Below are 15802 nucleotides of genomic sequence, written 5' to 3' on the forward strand. Positions count from 1 at the left end.
GCCACACGGCGGCAGTGTTTACCGGCAATATAGATAGCTGCAGTTACAAAATTGGCCACACAGTGGCAGTGTTTTCCAGCAATACAGACGAGCTGCAGATACAAATTTGACCACACGGTGGCAGTGTTCCCCGGCAATACAGCTGAGCTGCAGTTACAAAATTGGCCACACAATGGCAGTGTTTCCCAGAATTACAGACGAGCGGCAGTTACAAAATTGGCCACACGGCGGCAGTGTTTACCGGCAATACAGCCGAGCTGCAGTAACAAATTTGACCACACGGTGGCAGTGTTCCCCGGCAATACAGCTGAGCTGCAGTTACAAAATTGGCCACACGATGGCAGTGTTTCCCGGCAATACAGCCGAGCTGCAGTTACAAAATTGACCACACGGTGGCAGTGTTTCCCGGCAATACAGACGAGCTGCAGATACAAAATTGGCCACACGGTGGCAGTGTTTCCCGGCAATACAGGCGAGCTGCAGTTACAAAATTGGCCACACGGTGGCAGTGTTTCCCGGCAATACAGACGAGCTGCAGATACAAAATTGGCCACACGGTGGCAGTGTTTTCCAGCAATACAGACGAGCTGCAGATACAAAATTGACCACACGGTGGCAGTGTTCCTCGGCAATACAGCGGAGCTGCAGTTACAAAATTGACCACACGGTGGCAGTGTTTCCCGGAAATACAGACGAGCTGCAGTTACAAAATTGGCCACACGGTGGCAGTGTTTCCCGGAAATACAGACGAGCTGCAGTAACAAAATTGACCACACGGTGGCAGTGTTTCCCGACAATATAGGCAGCTGCAGTTACAAAATTGGCCACACGGTGGCAGTGTTTCCTGACAATACAGACGAGCTGCAGTTACAAAATTGGCCACACGGTGGCAGTGTTTCCTGACAATACAGACGAGCTGCAGATACAAAATTGGCCACACGGTGGCAGTGTTTCCCGGCAATATAGGCAGCTGCAGTTACAAAATTGGCCACACGGTGGCAGTGTTTCCTGACAATACAGACGAGCTGCAGTTACAAAATTGGCCACACGGTGGCAGTGTTTCCCGACAATACAGGCGAGCTGCAGTTACAAAATTGGCCACACGGTGGCAGTGTTCCCCGGCAATACAGACGAGCTGCAGATACAAAATTGGCAGTGTTTCCCAACAATATAGGCGGCTGCAGTTACAAAATTAGCCACACGGTGGCAGTGTTTCCCAACAATATAGGCGGCTGCAGTTACAAAATTGGCCACACGGTGGCAGTGTTTACCGGCAAAACAGACGAGCTGCAGATACAAAATTAACCACACGGTGGCAGTGTTTCCCGGCAATACAGGCGAGCTGCAGTTACAAAATTGGCCACACGGTGGCAGTGTCTCCCGGCAATACAGACGAGCTGCAGTTACAAAATTGGCCACACGGTGGCAGTGTTTCCCGGCAATACAGACGAGCTGCAGTTATACAATTGGCCACACGGTGGCAGTGTTTCCCGACAAACCTTCAGTTTCTATTGGAGATAATATTTGACATGTGACTGTTCCATTTTTTGTTGTTGGAGAGAATTGGAAGTGCAATGTACAAATTAACAATTTTTTTTTTTTTTTAGAACCCCCAAACATTAAATATATTCCAAAAGCAGAGACCCTGGGGAATAAATTGGGGATTTTTTGTCACATCAAATTTTCAGGAAATAATACACACATTTTAGTGCACATAAATACAATATAATACCCATTTTATTGGTAATATATAAAATTTAATGATGTGTCAAATAAATTGATACCAAACATGTCAAGAATAAAAACTGCCCATTCCTGTGACAAACTACGGAGCCTAAAATCATCCATCGGTGTCCCTTATAAAAGCCTTTCCAGGGTTACAGCTTATCGATAATGGGATCTCTGCTGGTAGAATTCTTCTCTCACACTCAGCGGAGATACCCGCCTGACAGGGAAGTTAAGGGCTCACTTAGTTACAGCTATTAGCGGCCGCTCGCCCGCCCGGTGTGTTAGTTCATTCATACACATAGTCGTAGTAGTCACATCACCGGGAGGCGGGACTTTTCAAAGCTGCGCTGCGCCCGCGGCGGCCATCATTAATTTCGGCATCTTTAACCCATTTTCGGCCGAAATGGAATAGGCCCATTATGTAACTAGTAAAAAACTTTATTGATAGAAAAATTCCCTGAATATGGAACACATGAATGAAATTAGAACATCACCGCCACCAACTACAGCATAAATAACAACACATAAAATGTGACAATGGTTAAAAAATGTCCAAACTGAAGACCAATCCAGAGTGCACTAACATGTTTGATGTACTCCCGAGTGGTTGTGCAGGGTATCAACTACTCCACAAGGGAGTTACAAGTGTTGATCCTTGAGAAATCTCGGACAAAGCCACAAGGGTGTAAATCAAGCAGTGCATACTACCATAAGGTAGGGATTAAACTGACATCCTCGTGCTAAAATAAAACAGTGTGTGATATAGAGCTTTCCTTATAAAAACTCAGTGGAAGTTTGGTACCGATGAACGGAGATAGTATTGAGCAATATGGGATCCAGAAGGAAAGGGAGCATCAATGCTGCACAGACAATTCGTCTTCATGAAGTAATTAGAGATACGGAAAGTACCCACAAAAGGTAGGACACTTGATGTGAATAATGAAGTGGTTGGCAGCATCAGTAGTGGAAAAGCAATTGAAGCAAGTCATATTATTATTATTGCCATTATTGATCGGCATCTATAAATTGATGAGATAATTCTCTAGAGTGGTTTTCTCTTTATACCACCACTGCACCTTATATATCTAGTAGTTGTTTTCTATTAGATTGAAATATATATATATTTATTTATCTTTTTATTTAAACTTTATTTCTGATATTACATACAATGCAGGTCCAACAGCCCTACTTTGAAAGTAAGGAAGGGGGCCTGTTTATTCACACACAGGCACAAAGAGATATACATGAAAAAAATAAATAAAATAAAATTCCCAGTTCAATTTGCCAACCAGTTTGCTTACCAACCAGATTAACCTGTCTAACAGTTTGCGTCAAAACAGGGGTTTAGTTAGCACACATTTGCAAACGCATGTGAAAGCTGCAGGGCCACTTCACGGCTCCCTGTATACCTGCAGTCCTAGCTCTAATGAATTTATAAGAGTCTTCACAGTGGAAGCACATGCAAGCTAATGGATATATAGGGGGCAGGTGAGCCTGGAGGTGGCCCATCCCTACTGAAAGGTAATTGGGGGCATAATGGAAGCCCAGCTGATAGTATTACAGCTAAGGCAAACATGCAGGTAACAGGGAGCCGTGAAGTGGCCCTGCAGCTTTCACATGCGTTTGCAAATGTGTGCTAACTAAACCCCTGTTTTGACGCAAACTGTTAGACAGGTTAATCTGGTTGGTAAGCAGACTGGTTGGCAAATTGAACTGGGAATTTTATTTTTGTTTGTTTCATGTGCGTTGCCCTTCCATGTGTTCTTTGCTATGAAGGCCAGTTATAGGTGGGGGCAGAGGCCATTTTCTTTGTTGACAAAGAGATATACACTGTGGGACAATCCCCCCTCCCCCTTAGCAGCCAATCCACATACACATATACATCCCTTCAGGGCTTTTTTTCTCAGAGAAAAGGTGCAGGAACTCCCTTTTCTAAGTTCCTTTGTGTCTCCGCCCCCTACCCACCTTCAAACACTAACCCTTGGTTCCACCGCTGAGCACCGACACTTGGATCCACCCCCTACCCAGCTTCCAGTACAGCCCCTTTTAGAGAATATAGAGCCAAGTATAATTTTGTAGTGGAATGTATGGAATTTGGTTATGATAACAAGAAATGCAATAAAATTGATCCCCCACAGCCAACAGCAATATACCACCCCAGCAGCAATAGACCCCCAGCAGCAGCAAAAGATTTCCCAGCAGCCAGCATCAATAGACTCTCTAGCAGCCAGCAACAGTAGACCCCCTCCCCAAACAAAAGATCCCTTCCAGAAACAATTAACCCACAGTATCAAAAGATTCTCCACCAGCAACAATAGATTGCCAACCAAAAATAGATCCCCCTCCAGCATCAGTAGACCCTCCAGCACCCCTTGCCATGGCATACATTCAGTGCTAGAGATGCCGGAACTGCGTTCCCCCGCGTTCCCGTTAAAAAAAAGCCCTGCATCCCATAACAAGTTGATCTTAAGGCAGACAGAAACAATAGAAACAATGGGATACAGGTACTTAACAATAACAAACCCCACCCCACCTCACTATCTTGCAAGGGTCTATGAGACACTCCTGCAATATTCTAGCAATGGGGGCCAGGGAAACTGGACAAGGATTTATGCCTTTCCTCCGCTGAAACTCCTGCCGAGCCTTCTACGCAGGATAAAGGTGGAAGAGATTCCGGTCATTCTGGTGGCCCCAGACTGGCCTCACCGGTCTTGGTATGCAGACCTGGTAAGTTTGGTCGCCGATGCTCCTTGGAGACCTCCTCTCAGGGAAGATCTGCTGTCTCAAGGGCTGATCTTCCATCCTGATTTACAGTCACTGGCTTTAACGGCACGGTTTTCTGACTCTGTGACTCCTACGCTATTGAAGGCCAGGAAGTTGAACTCCAGGAAGATATATCATCGTACGTGGAAATCGTACATTTCATGGTGTGAATCTCTGAAGGTGCACCCTCGATTGTTTTCAATAGCTAGGGTTTTGGCCTTTCTACAAAAAGGGGTTGAACAGAGGCTGGCTTTGGGCACTATCAAGGGCCAAGTGTCGCCTTTGGCTATATATTTCCAACGCCCGTTAGCTATGCATGCCTTGATTCGCACTTTCATTCAGGGAGTGCGCCATATGGCTACTCCGAGATGATCCCCGCTACTTCTGTGGGATCTGAATTTGGTATTTGTTCTTAAAAAGCCTCCTTTTGAGAACATTCAGGAGATTTCTCTGCTTTTATTGTCTCAGAAGGTTGCCTTTTCGGTGGCTATCACTTTTGCCCGCCGAGTATCAGAATTGGTGGCGTTGTCTTGACGCTCACCTTATTTGGCGGTCCACAAAGATAAGATGGTACTCCGACCTAATCAGTCTATTCTTCCTAAGGTGGTTTCTGATTTTCATTTGAATGAAGACATTGTGCTGCCTTCACTCTGTCTCAAGCCCAAGCATTCCAAGGAAATTGCCTTGCATTCTTTGGAAGTAGTTCCAGTGATCAGGGTTTACCTGGCAGCCACTAACTCTTTCAGAAAATCAGAGGCTCTTTTTGTCCTTACCGAGGGACCTCGTAAAGGATTGGCTGCGTCTACTGTGACCATATCCAGATGGATCAGGCAGACGGTTGTTCAGGCTTATTCACTGAATGGTGAGATTCCTCCTTTCCCTGTGAAGGCGCATTCTACTAGAGCACTGAGTGCTTCTTGGGCTTTTCGCCATCAGGCGTCAGTGATGCAAGTTTGCAACTTAGTCATCTGTGCATACGTTCACAAAATTCTACAAAGTTAATGTGCTGGCATCTTCGGATGCCTCTTTTGGCTGCAAGGTTTGGCAGGCTGCTGTTAAAAAGAGAACATTTTTTTTGCTTCTCTTTGAGGGTGTGTGTTTTTTCTAGGTGAGCTCCAGTTGTTCCAGGTTGAGCTCCATTTTACCGGGTTGGCTAGGTTTAGCTTTTGGGGAATAACGCTCTTCTTTGCGTTTGTTTTTCCCACCCCTCATGCATATACTGCTTTGGGTCGTCCCAATGATCTAAGAGGATATGGAGCTGCGTCTGTCAATGGACGATAGAGAAAACTGAATTTTTGTACTTACCAAAAAATCCTTTACTCTGAAGTTCATTGACAGACGCAGCACCCACCCCTCTACTTATGAGTGAAATGGGGTTTTTGTCTTCTAAACACTGCTTGCAACGAATCTGAGGGCCGTAGCAGAGTGTGTGGGGTTATGCCTGCAGGGACAGCCCCATAGGTGTGGTAAAGCTTTTTCCTGCCTAGTGTCCTATTCCTGATGGGAGAAGCATAACCCAATGGTCTAAGAAGATATGGAGCTGCGTCTGTCAATGGACTTCAGAGAAAAGGATTTTACGGTAAGTACAAAAATCCAGTTATTACTGCTCGGGGGGAGACATTTTGGCCCCTTTGATTTTGCAGTAAAATTGATTGCAGATTTAGTCATGTAGAACATCTGTTATATGGATACAAAGAACCCCAGCCGAGAGTAAAGGGTGGAAACGGCTCCTGATCCCCAGATTTGGGCAATTATGTCACCAATATCATTGGAAAAAACCCGCGCTATGTGTAACAACTCAAATACCTACAAAAATAACTTATACCGGACTGCTGCTGTAACAAAGGTAAGTATTCTCTTTATCAACTAGAAGAGCATTATGTGTCACAGCGCTGTCCTATTGTGTGTGCACATAAATATCACAAATACGCTAAAATATGTGGATACATTCATATATAAAGTGCTAGGGGCTCAAAATATTATTCTCTGCAGATCTACTGTTTCCACTTTACACCTACTTCATTCATCTTATGGTGTTTATCAATAATCTACGGAAACTGAACCATGTGAAAATTCATATACAACATAAAGTGCTTTGTGCTCAAGATGCTGTTCCATGCAGATCCACTGCTTCCACTTTGCACCTATTTATTTAATCTTATAATATTTGCTGCTATAATAAATAAAGTAAAAATCTGTGCAAATTCATGTAAACATACAGTATTGTGTACTCAATATAGTGTTCTCTGCAAGTCCACTGCTTCCACTTTGCATCTACTTCAATGAATTTATATTGCTAAAAAAAAGTCCACAAATGAATGAAAAGTTGATAAGGTGTGAAAGTTCTCCGTGCTCCAAACTGTGCCAGCTGTAGTGTAGCCACGCCTTCTTCCACCTCTTACACACGTGATGGTGAGGGCGCCCCCTTAGTAGTGTTTCCCAACTCACCAGAGCAATATGACTCCCAGCTTTTCAGCTACCAGAGTCACAAACATCCTTCACACTCTCCTCACCTCCGATGACAAGGAACTGGATCCTCCTCGCTCACTCCTGCAAGTCTGCTGCGCTTTCTGTCAGTCTCCCTCCTAGACTCAGCTTCCTCCTCCGACCGCTGTTCCAGCAGGAGCTCCGCCTCTTCATACACACTCAGGGAGGAGAGAAAGGGGAAGGATATACAGTATATACACACACAGCACAAGGCTGTGTTCACACTACCAGACGGTTCTCAGGGCTGCAGTTCCTCTGAGCTCCACAAGGTGGAAATCTCACTTCTACCCAGACAGGAAGTCTCTATGGAATATAGACAGGAAGTGATGTCAGATTCTGACAGGACATTCCATTTGGTAGGACGGAAAGAGAAAACAATGCAGGAATTGGCGGCAGAGGAGGTAATAAACATAGATTAACCCTTCAGGGGGATCAGTTGATAAATAATATATCTTGCTTCCAAAGCTGGCCATACATGGTTCAGTTTTATCGTTCAGCCAGAGGGATGAGTGAAAAAAAAACTGAAGCGATTCCCCCATCCATACATTGGAGGGGGATGGGGAAATCCTCCCCGCTGCACTATTGTATTCTGACAATGGGGGGGGCGCTCCTCCGCTCTAAGAATACACAGATCAGTGATGAAGCTATTGGCTGCAGTCGCTGATCGAGTGACATTTATCTGGCAGTGACCACACATGGATGGAAATGTGACCGATCCCTGCTGAACCAGCTGAATTTCCATGTATCTATGGTCACCTCCCCTCCCCCTCATCTCCTTCATTATGTAAGTCATGCTGAGATAATCTCCCATTGGCTGAGCAATATTCTCATTTGTCTCTGAGCTCCTTCTTGCTATTCCTCGTCCTGCCTGTTGTTTCCTTGGATTGCTTTTCTGTGTAGTGACCCCGGCTTCATCTCTTGGATGCGCTCGTCTGTTCCTTGTCCTGACCTTTATCCTGATTCCTGGATCTCCTCCTCATCTCTCCTCCATATCCTCGTACACAGCTTTTCTCCACACCTGCAGTGACCCTGGGGGGTGAAAACTTGGCACCAGCATGCAGCAAAATCCATCCCCACCATTAGGAGCTCTGGAGAAAATCGTCTGCTATTTACACTCCGTTCCTCCTCACATCACCTGCTCACATGAGAGCCTCATATAGAGGGCCCCTCAAATCTCCCCATCTAAATGTCCCTCCATCCAGAGTCTATATGTCCTATGACATCACACTGACCTCACAGCTCCTCCCCCCAATGTCCCTCCATCTTGCTTTTTTTCCTCATGCTCTTAGGATGTGTTCGGACCCTTGGCATCCTCACTAGCAAAGTGGGACTGTCGGTCCTACGTTGTATGTAATGATGTCAGAATGCCTGCAACAAGCTTTTACCCTGCGTAGTGTGGGGGTCCTGTGTGGGTAAATTATACCTCAGTCTGAGGTGGGGCTTTAATCAAATGGAAACCTGAATGGTGAGGTGAGGAGGATTCTGGGAATTTCATTTGATTTTACTATTTGTGTTCAGATCTAGAGTTTTCCTCCTGTGAAGTCTGGAGATCATATGACCATCACATTGCCTCCGCCTCCCTCCCTGATAGAATAGAGAAATACAAAGAAGATTCTAGAAGTCACCAGAGAGATCATGGAGGAGAGGTGAGCGGTGCTGGGAATTCTGGGACATTATCCAGTAACAGACAAGGGATGTGTCTGGATGGTGACTGTATCATTGTGTGTGTCAGGTTCCTATAAGGTGTCAGGATGTCACTGTCTATTTCTCCATGGAGGAGTGGGAGTATTTAGAAGGACACAAGGATCTCTACAAGGACGTCATGATGAAGAATCAGCCGCCCCTCACATCACCGGGTAAGAGGAGACTTTATTGTAAAGGAGAGAGCAGTACGGAGGATCCACCTACATCCTCCATCATCTGATAAACACATAGAAACAATGTATTCAGTCAGTGTGTGTGTTTCCTACAGATGGATCCAGTAATGGGAACCCACCAGAGAGATGTCCCCGTCCTCTGTATTCCCGGGATTCCACACAGGAAGGTCACACCATCCCCCACCATCATCAGGTAGATGAGGAACAATCACTGATAGTATCATTAGGATCTGTACATTATCTGCATTGTTACAATTGATGTCATTTTTATTATATATTCAGAGTGGAAACCTGAGAGATTCTAAAGTTGAGGTTAAAGAAGAGATGAAAGAGGAGGATGATGAGGATGGGGTGATGAAGGAGTCAGAGTTTCTAAAAGAACACAAAGATCTGAACCAGGACACCATGGAGGAGTCATCCAGCTACAGAAACCCACCAGAGAGATGTCCCCGTCCTCTGTATTCCTGGGATTCCACACAGGAAGGTCACACCATCCCTCACCATCATCAGGTAGATGAGGAACAATTATTGGTAGTTCTGATTTATATACAGTATGTTTGTTACAAGAAATGTTTTATTATATATTCAGAGTGGAAACCTCGGGGATGATAATATTGATGTCAAAGAAGAGTATAAAGAGGAGGATGAGGAGTATGGAGTGATGGAGGAGTTTTCAGAAGGACACAAGGATATGATGGAGCCACCTAATACCAGGAACCCACCAGAGAGATGTCCCCGTCCTCTGTATTCCCGGGATTCCACACAGGAAGGTCACACCAACCCTCACTGTTACAAGGTTGGTGGGACAGAGATTATAAAACACAGACTCATGGAGACAATGTGTGTATTTTTATGTGACGTCACAATAATAAATCTTATATCTTCCAGATGATATTCTTTCATTTTCTTGATTTAGAGTGGAGATCCAATCGATATAGAATTTGAGGTTAAAGCAGAAGAAGAAGAGAGGGATGTGAGGGATGATCAGCAGTCTATGGAGGAGGATGGAATAACGGGGACATTTATAGAGGAGGACACTCCTACAGAGATCAGCACAGGTGGGTCATTAACACTAAATACATTCCTCCACCCATACTGCTCACTGATTGGTCCAGAGTAGGGCGGGGACTGGGTGATATCAGCCTGTAATACCCTGGTCACTTTCCTGAGCTGTGTTCCCGTCCTGTATTTCTCTCGGATAATCTTCCTTCTCTGTGCTGCAGACACAATTTATGTCTCTAGACTGGATTTATGGGGATTCTGGGGGTTCAGCTGGCAGCAAAATGTTAATTTTCACCATACGTGTTACCAGACCTAGGCACCTGTGGTATGTTCTTTGGGTCTTCTGCCCCATGCCCGGGTCTAGTAAGATCTCTGACAGAACAATTCTCCCGGGGTTACTTGCTCTGTTATTTGCTGGCTGTGCCGGGTGGAGGGATAAGTCACTGAGTGCAGTCTCAGGAGATGGGAGGCAGCGGTGTGGGACCTCTGCAACTTGTCTCATGTGAACATTTAGAGTGGGTGTAAACCCTCCATATACACAGAAAATGAAAACAAATCCTCCTACATAAGTTGTACCCTTTTATCTGCATTCCTTTCTTCTTTATATCTGTTCAAAGTCCAGAATTTAGACAGTTTGTCTGAGCAGTCAGAAAAAAGGGGACGGGGATCTGAAGTTACAGCTTGTCTTAAATAGGGACTACTATGTCCTGTTAGTTTTTGGCTGGACTGTTCTTAGCTCAGACTGATTGTTTAGTTTTTCGCCTGGTTTTTCCCTAAGCTTAAGCTGAGTTTTGATTTCTCACTGTGGCCAGTAGATGTCACCGCTATCACTGGACATAGTATGACATTTCACCAACCAAACTAAAATGATAATAAACCCAAAACCAAAGATGTCATACATTGCAGCTTACCAATCATTAGATGTGGTGGCTGCATTACTTTTCTTTTTAAGGCTTTTTCCCCTCTGTTTTCACCTGGTCACACCTTCTGTATTAGAGCGCCCCCACTCTGGAGACAGCAGCATTATCAGTCTGGGGAAGGGGGGGGGGAGTGTTAGGTGTATTATCAGATTTAAAAACAATAACAAATTGAAGCCAAAATTTATCTCACACTTTATAATCAGTTACAGCAAACTGTTTTTTTCCTTTGGGATAAAAGTTTTACAAGAATAAATAAAAACTGATCATTGTAAGCACCCCTGTCAGTGGTAAATGGTCTGCCCCATCCCAGTAACTGATACATTCTGCTTTAAAAAATCCTAAAATGGAAAACTAACATCACATCTAAGAATCCATAGGCTGCAATATAATAAATATTTTCTTTGGGTTTAATGTCTTACATTAAGAATATTTATATTTCCTTCAGCCAATCCAGTAGGAGGTTTATGTCACTGGTGCATGCTGGGGGAGGAAATAAATATTTGGGACAGGCCATGTGCTCGCTCTCTTCCCCTGGGATGAGGTGTAGGGAGGGGCTGCTGGATGGAGCTCTGCTGTTCGGGCCATTAGCCTGTTTTGGGGCCTAACATGTTCTGAAGTGGTTGTGAAGCTGTCCTGCCTGGTCTGGAGGAAGCTGTGCCAAGGAGGAGACCAAGGGGAGGCCCCTTGCTGGAAGGAGCCATGAAGAAGGCCGGTCTCTAAGGAGGGCCTGGGGACTCACTTGGAGGACGCACTGAAATTTGGGAATGTGCTTACAGTATTGCTCAGTCGGCTTATAGGTTCTGACATTGTGAGAGTAGACATTGATCTGCAGAGTCTGTAAATGATCTGCCATGCTATCTGAGAACCCCATCCCCCCAACCCCTCACCTCCAACCCTCACCTCCTGAACCATTCTGCAGTAACACTTTAAAAAGACAAAAGTGACTGGCACCCAATATCCTTTCGTGGTCCCGGTATTTATGCCATGGATTTAGCCCTGGGGTGAAATGCTAGCCCGCCCCTGGCTTTTGGAGGAGTTATCCTGCCTTTTGGATGTCAAAAGGGGTTTTACATTCATATTACACATTACATACTCCTTACCCCTGTACTATATGCTCTATGTTGTACATTACACACTCCTGACCCCTGCACTATATGCTGTGTTGTACATTACGTACTCGTGACCCCTGCACTATATACTCTATGTTGTACATTACATACTTCTGACCCCTGCACTATATACTCTATGTTGTAAATTACATACTCCTAACCCCTGCATTATATACTCTATGTTGTACATTACATAGTCCTGACTTCTGCTCTCCCCTCTACCCACTGCTATATATACACATAATATGGATTCTCTTTTGTTACACCCATTTTCTACCAGCTGGACATTTTATATCGGTAGATAGTGAGTAGGTGTCCCGCACATCAAGGCATGGCCTGGCGTAGGTCCAGACTGAGACTGCCATTTACCATCACACAGCAGGTCTTGACTTGATGTGTGGCTCCTGGGACACCTAGTCACCCTCTACCATTTACTAGTTACCTTGAGGGGGAATTGTAAGATCCTCAGAGACAAAGCTGCCTGATGTGGGCGGAGTCCTGGTTTAGGGGAACCAATCTGCTTATGTCTAGTAATAATCTTGGTATTTCTATTTTAGTACATGGACGGGAGATGAGGAAAACCTCAGAGGATTGTCTCACTTTGTCTCCAGACTGTAAAGTAGAAAATAAAGACATCACACAGTATAGTCCAGGAGAAAACCCGGCTACCTCAAATGTGCATCCGGCACCACACAGTGTAGATGGACCATCGTATTCATCTTATCCTGAGGAACCTCAGACTGTGAGGGACGGTGCCGGACCATCGTATTCCTCTTATCCTGAGGAACCTCAGACTGTGAGGGACGGTGCCGGACCATCGTATTCATCTTATCCTGAGGAACCTCAGACTGTGAGGGACGGTGCCGGACCATCGTATTCATCTTATCCTGAGGAACCTCAGACTGTGAGGGACGGTGCCGGACCATCAGATTCCTCTTATCCTAAGGAACCTCAGACTGTGAGGGACAGTGCTGGACCATCGTATTCCTCTTATCCTGAGGAACCTCAGACTGTGAGGGACGGTGCCGGACCATCGTATTCATCTTATCCTGAGGAACCTCAGACTGTGAGGGACGGTGCCGGACCATCGTATTCATCTTATCCTGAGGAACCTCAGACTGTGAGGGACGGTGCCGGACCATCAGATTCCTCTTATCCTAAGGAACCTCAGACTGTGAGGGACAGTGCTGGACCATCGTATTCCTCTTATCCTGAGGAACCTCAGACTGTGAGGGACAGTGCCGGACCATCTTATTCCTCTTATCCTGAGGAACCTCAGACTGTGGGGGATGGTGCCGTCCTTACAACAGATAAGAGGTTTTCCTGTACTGAGTGTGGGAAGTGTTTCCGTATTAAATCCCGTCTTAATTTGCATAAAATATCTCACACAGGAGAGAAGCCGCATTCCTGTTCTGAGTGTGGAAAATCTTTTTCACAGAAGTCCAATCTTTACACACATCAGAGATCTCACACAGGGGAGAAGCCGTTTTCCTGTCCTGAGTGCGGGAAATCTTTTTCACGGAAGTTCAGTCTTTACACACATCAGAGATCTCACACAGGGGAGAAACCATATTCCTGTCCTGAGTGTGGGAAATGTTTTTCAGATATGTCCGGTCTTTACAAACATCAGAGGTCTCACACGGGGGAGATGCCGTTTTCCTGCCCTGAGTGCGGAAAATCTTTTTCACGGAAGTCCTCTCTTTACACACATCAGAGATCTCACACGGGGGAGAAGCCATATTCCTGCCCTGAGTGCGGAAAATCTTTTTCACTGAAGTCCTATCTTTACATACATCAGAGATCTCACACGGGGGAGAAGCCACATTCCTGCCCTGAGTGCGGGAAATGTTTTTCACTGAAGTCCCATCTTCACACACATCAGAGATCTCACACAAAGGAGAAGCCGTATTCCTGCTCTGAGTGTAGGAAATGTTTTTCACGGAAGTCCCATCTTCACACACATCAGAGATCTCACACGGGGGAGAAGCCACATTCCTGTACTGAGTGCGGGGAATGTTTTTCAGAGAAGTCCACTCTTTACACACATCAGAGATCTCACACAGGGGAGAAGCCGTTTTCCTGTCTTGAGTGCGGGAAATGTTTTTCACAGAAGTCCACACTTTACACACATCAGAGATCTCACACGGGGGAGAAGCCATATTCCTGTCCTGAGTGCGGGAAATGTTTTTCACAGAAGTCCACTCTTTACACTCATCAGAGATCTCACACGGGGGAGAAGCTGTATTCCTGTCCTGAGTGTGGGAAATGTTTTTCAGATACGTCCGGTCTTTCCAGACATCGGAGAACTCACACGTGGGAGAAGCCACTTGTTCCTCACTGAAGTCCTGTCTTCCTGTACATCAGGGATCCCACACAACCCTCAAGGAGTATTAGTGCCTTGAGTGTGGGAAATGTCTTCTATATGAATGTTGGTGGACATGTGGGGAAGAAGCACACCCTGATATACACCTCAGATATACTCCATGGCTGATCTTCATCATGTAAGAAACAGTTGATAAGGAGATGAGAGATGACCAGAGACTTGAATGAAGTGTTGTACTATGTTGGCTTTTCATTGGCTGAGTAAATTTTGGGGTGTAGAGTGGTAAGTAGAACCGTGAAATGAAGGAATCACCTTCAGAATGTCTTGCTTGTCTGTGTGACGGTTACTGATAATGATATAGCGGGTTACAGAGCTAGAAGCTGTGAGATCCCATATATCTTTATCAGTAAACTTTACACAGACAAGACAGAAATTCTGAAGTTGATGTCCTTCATTTCAAGGCTCTACTTACCAGTGGTGACCCCGAAGCGTGTCTCTCTGTCTTCAGTCCATCCTTCTCTCATCCCCCAACAGGAGGGAAGGAGAACTCGGAGATAAACTAGGTGAGAACTTCTTTCATTTGCTCCTGTGTGGGTTTGGGTGGCTTGGCGGAGTGCGGCATGAGAGGTAACACCGCTTGTCTTTATATTTCTACATATCTTGTCTGGGTGGAGGTTATTGGTTGGAAAATATTTATACTGTTTGATTTTCTGTAAATAATTTCTGTTTTCCCTTTGAAGGGAGATATTATGTGTGGTTTGATGAAGGGATTGGCTCAATAGTTACCACTTCACTTACATGTTTAGTTTTTTAAAATAGATGAACAAATATGACAAGCATTCATTCATCCATGACAAATGTTGGTCTTATTTTATTTCATTCAGTGATTTCCTCTGATCATTGGGTCCATCTAGTGGCCATAATGCGGTATTGAACTATTTTTATTGATTGAGGTATTTTGGAACTAATATCTCATTATAGCCACTAGTTGGAGCTGACGATTATAGGAAATCACTGTGTTTATTAGAATATGGCCAGAATTTATCACGGCTGGACACATGCTTGTCATACTCACCCAACATATTCTTTGCATAGACCCCTTAGTTTCCTATGTCGGGGGGGGGGGGGGGGGGGTCATACAAATCCCTGAGATCACACCCATGTATTTATGAGTACAGTACACATTGAAGGACATAAACACAATAAAACCACAGGATTAAACCAAATATTAATTTAAAACCAAAAATACCTCATTTGGCCTTTAGATGGCGCTCAGTATCATAGCAATTAGCGCCATCTAGTGTCCAAATGCAACATTTTCCATTTTATATCAATGAAAAATATTCAACCAGCTCAGCAATCCCCTAATAACATTCATTGTTTCCCCAATCACACAGAAGGAATGTACAGGCATTGTCAGTGAGAGAATTGCTATGCAAATGTTCTAATATTTCCCCCTAACTATCAGGAGACGTTTATATAAAGATGGGAAGTATGTAGCAGATAAATGAATAGACCTCCTAGCAATGTTATTACCAGGCTGCAGCTAGGGGGAGCTCTAATGTGACCACAGCAGAGTGATCCCATCTAGCT

The 15802-nt window shown here is 44.9% G+C and overlaps 2 protein-coding genes across 2 annotated transcripts in view; one reads left to right on the top strand and one right to left on the bottom strand.

Moving 5' to 3' along the window:
• LOC309550279 (uncharacterized protein) overlaps positions 1-15802 on the top strand; it is a gene marked incomplete at both ends in the record, with an annotated part of 314622 nt that overhangs the window by 234293 nt on the left and 64527 nt on the right. Inside the window, 1 exon segment of the mRNA XM_082250684.1 lies at positions 13211-14127. Within this exon segment, the coding sequence (XP_082106810.1) occupies positions 13211-14127 (917 nt within the window).
• LOC309549955 (gastrula zinc finger protein XlCGF66.1-like) overlaps positions 1-15802 on the bottom strand; it is a gene marked incomplete at its 3' end in the record, with an annotated part of 263031 nt that overhangs the window by 81332 nt on the left and 165897 nt on the right. The window lies entirely within an intron of this gene.

Source organism: Pelophylax lessonae (genome assembly GCF_965119305.1).
Source record: "Pelophylax lessonae genome assembly, chromosome: 3".
NCBI lineage: Eukaryota > Metazoa > Chordata > Amphibia > Anura > Ranidae > Pelophylax > Pelophylax lessonae.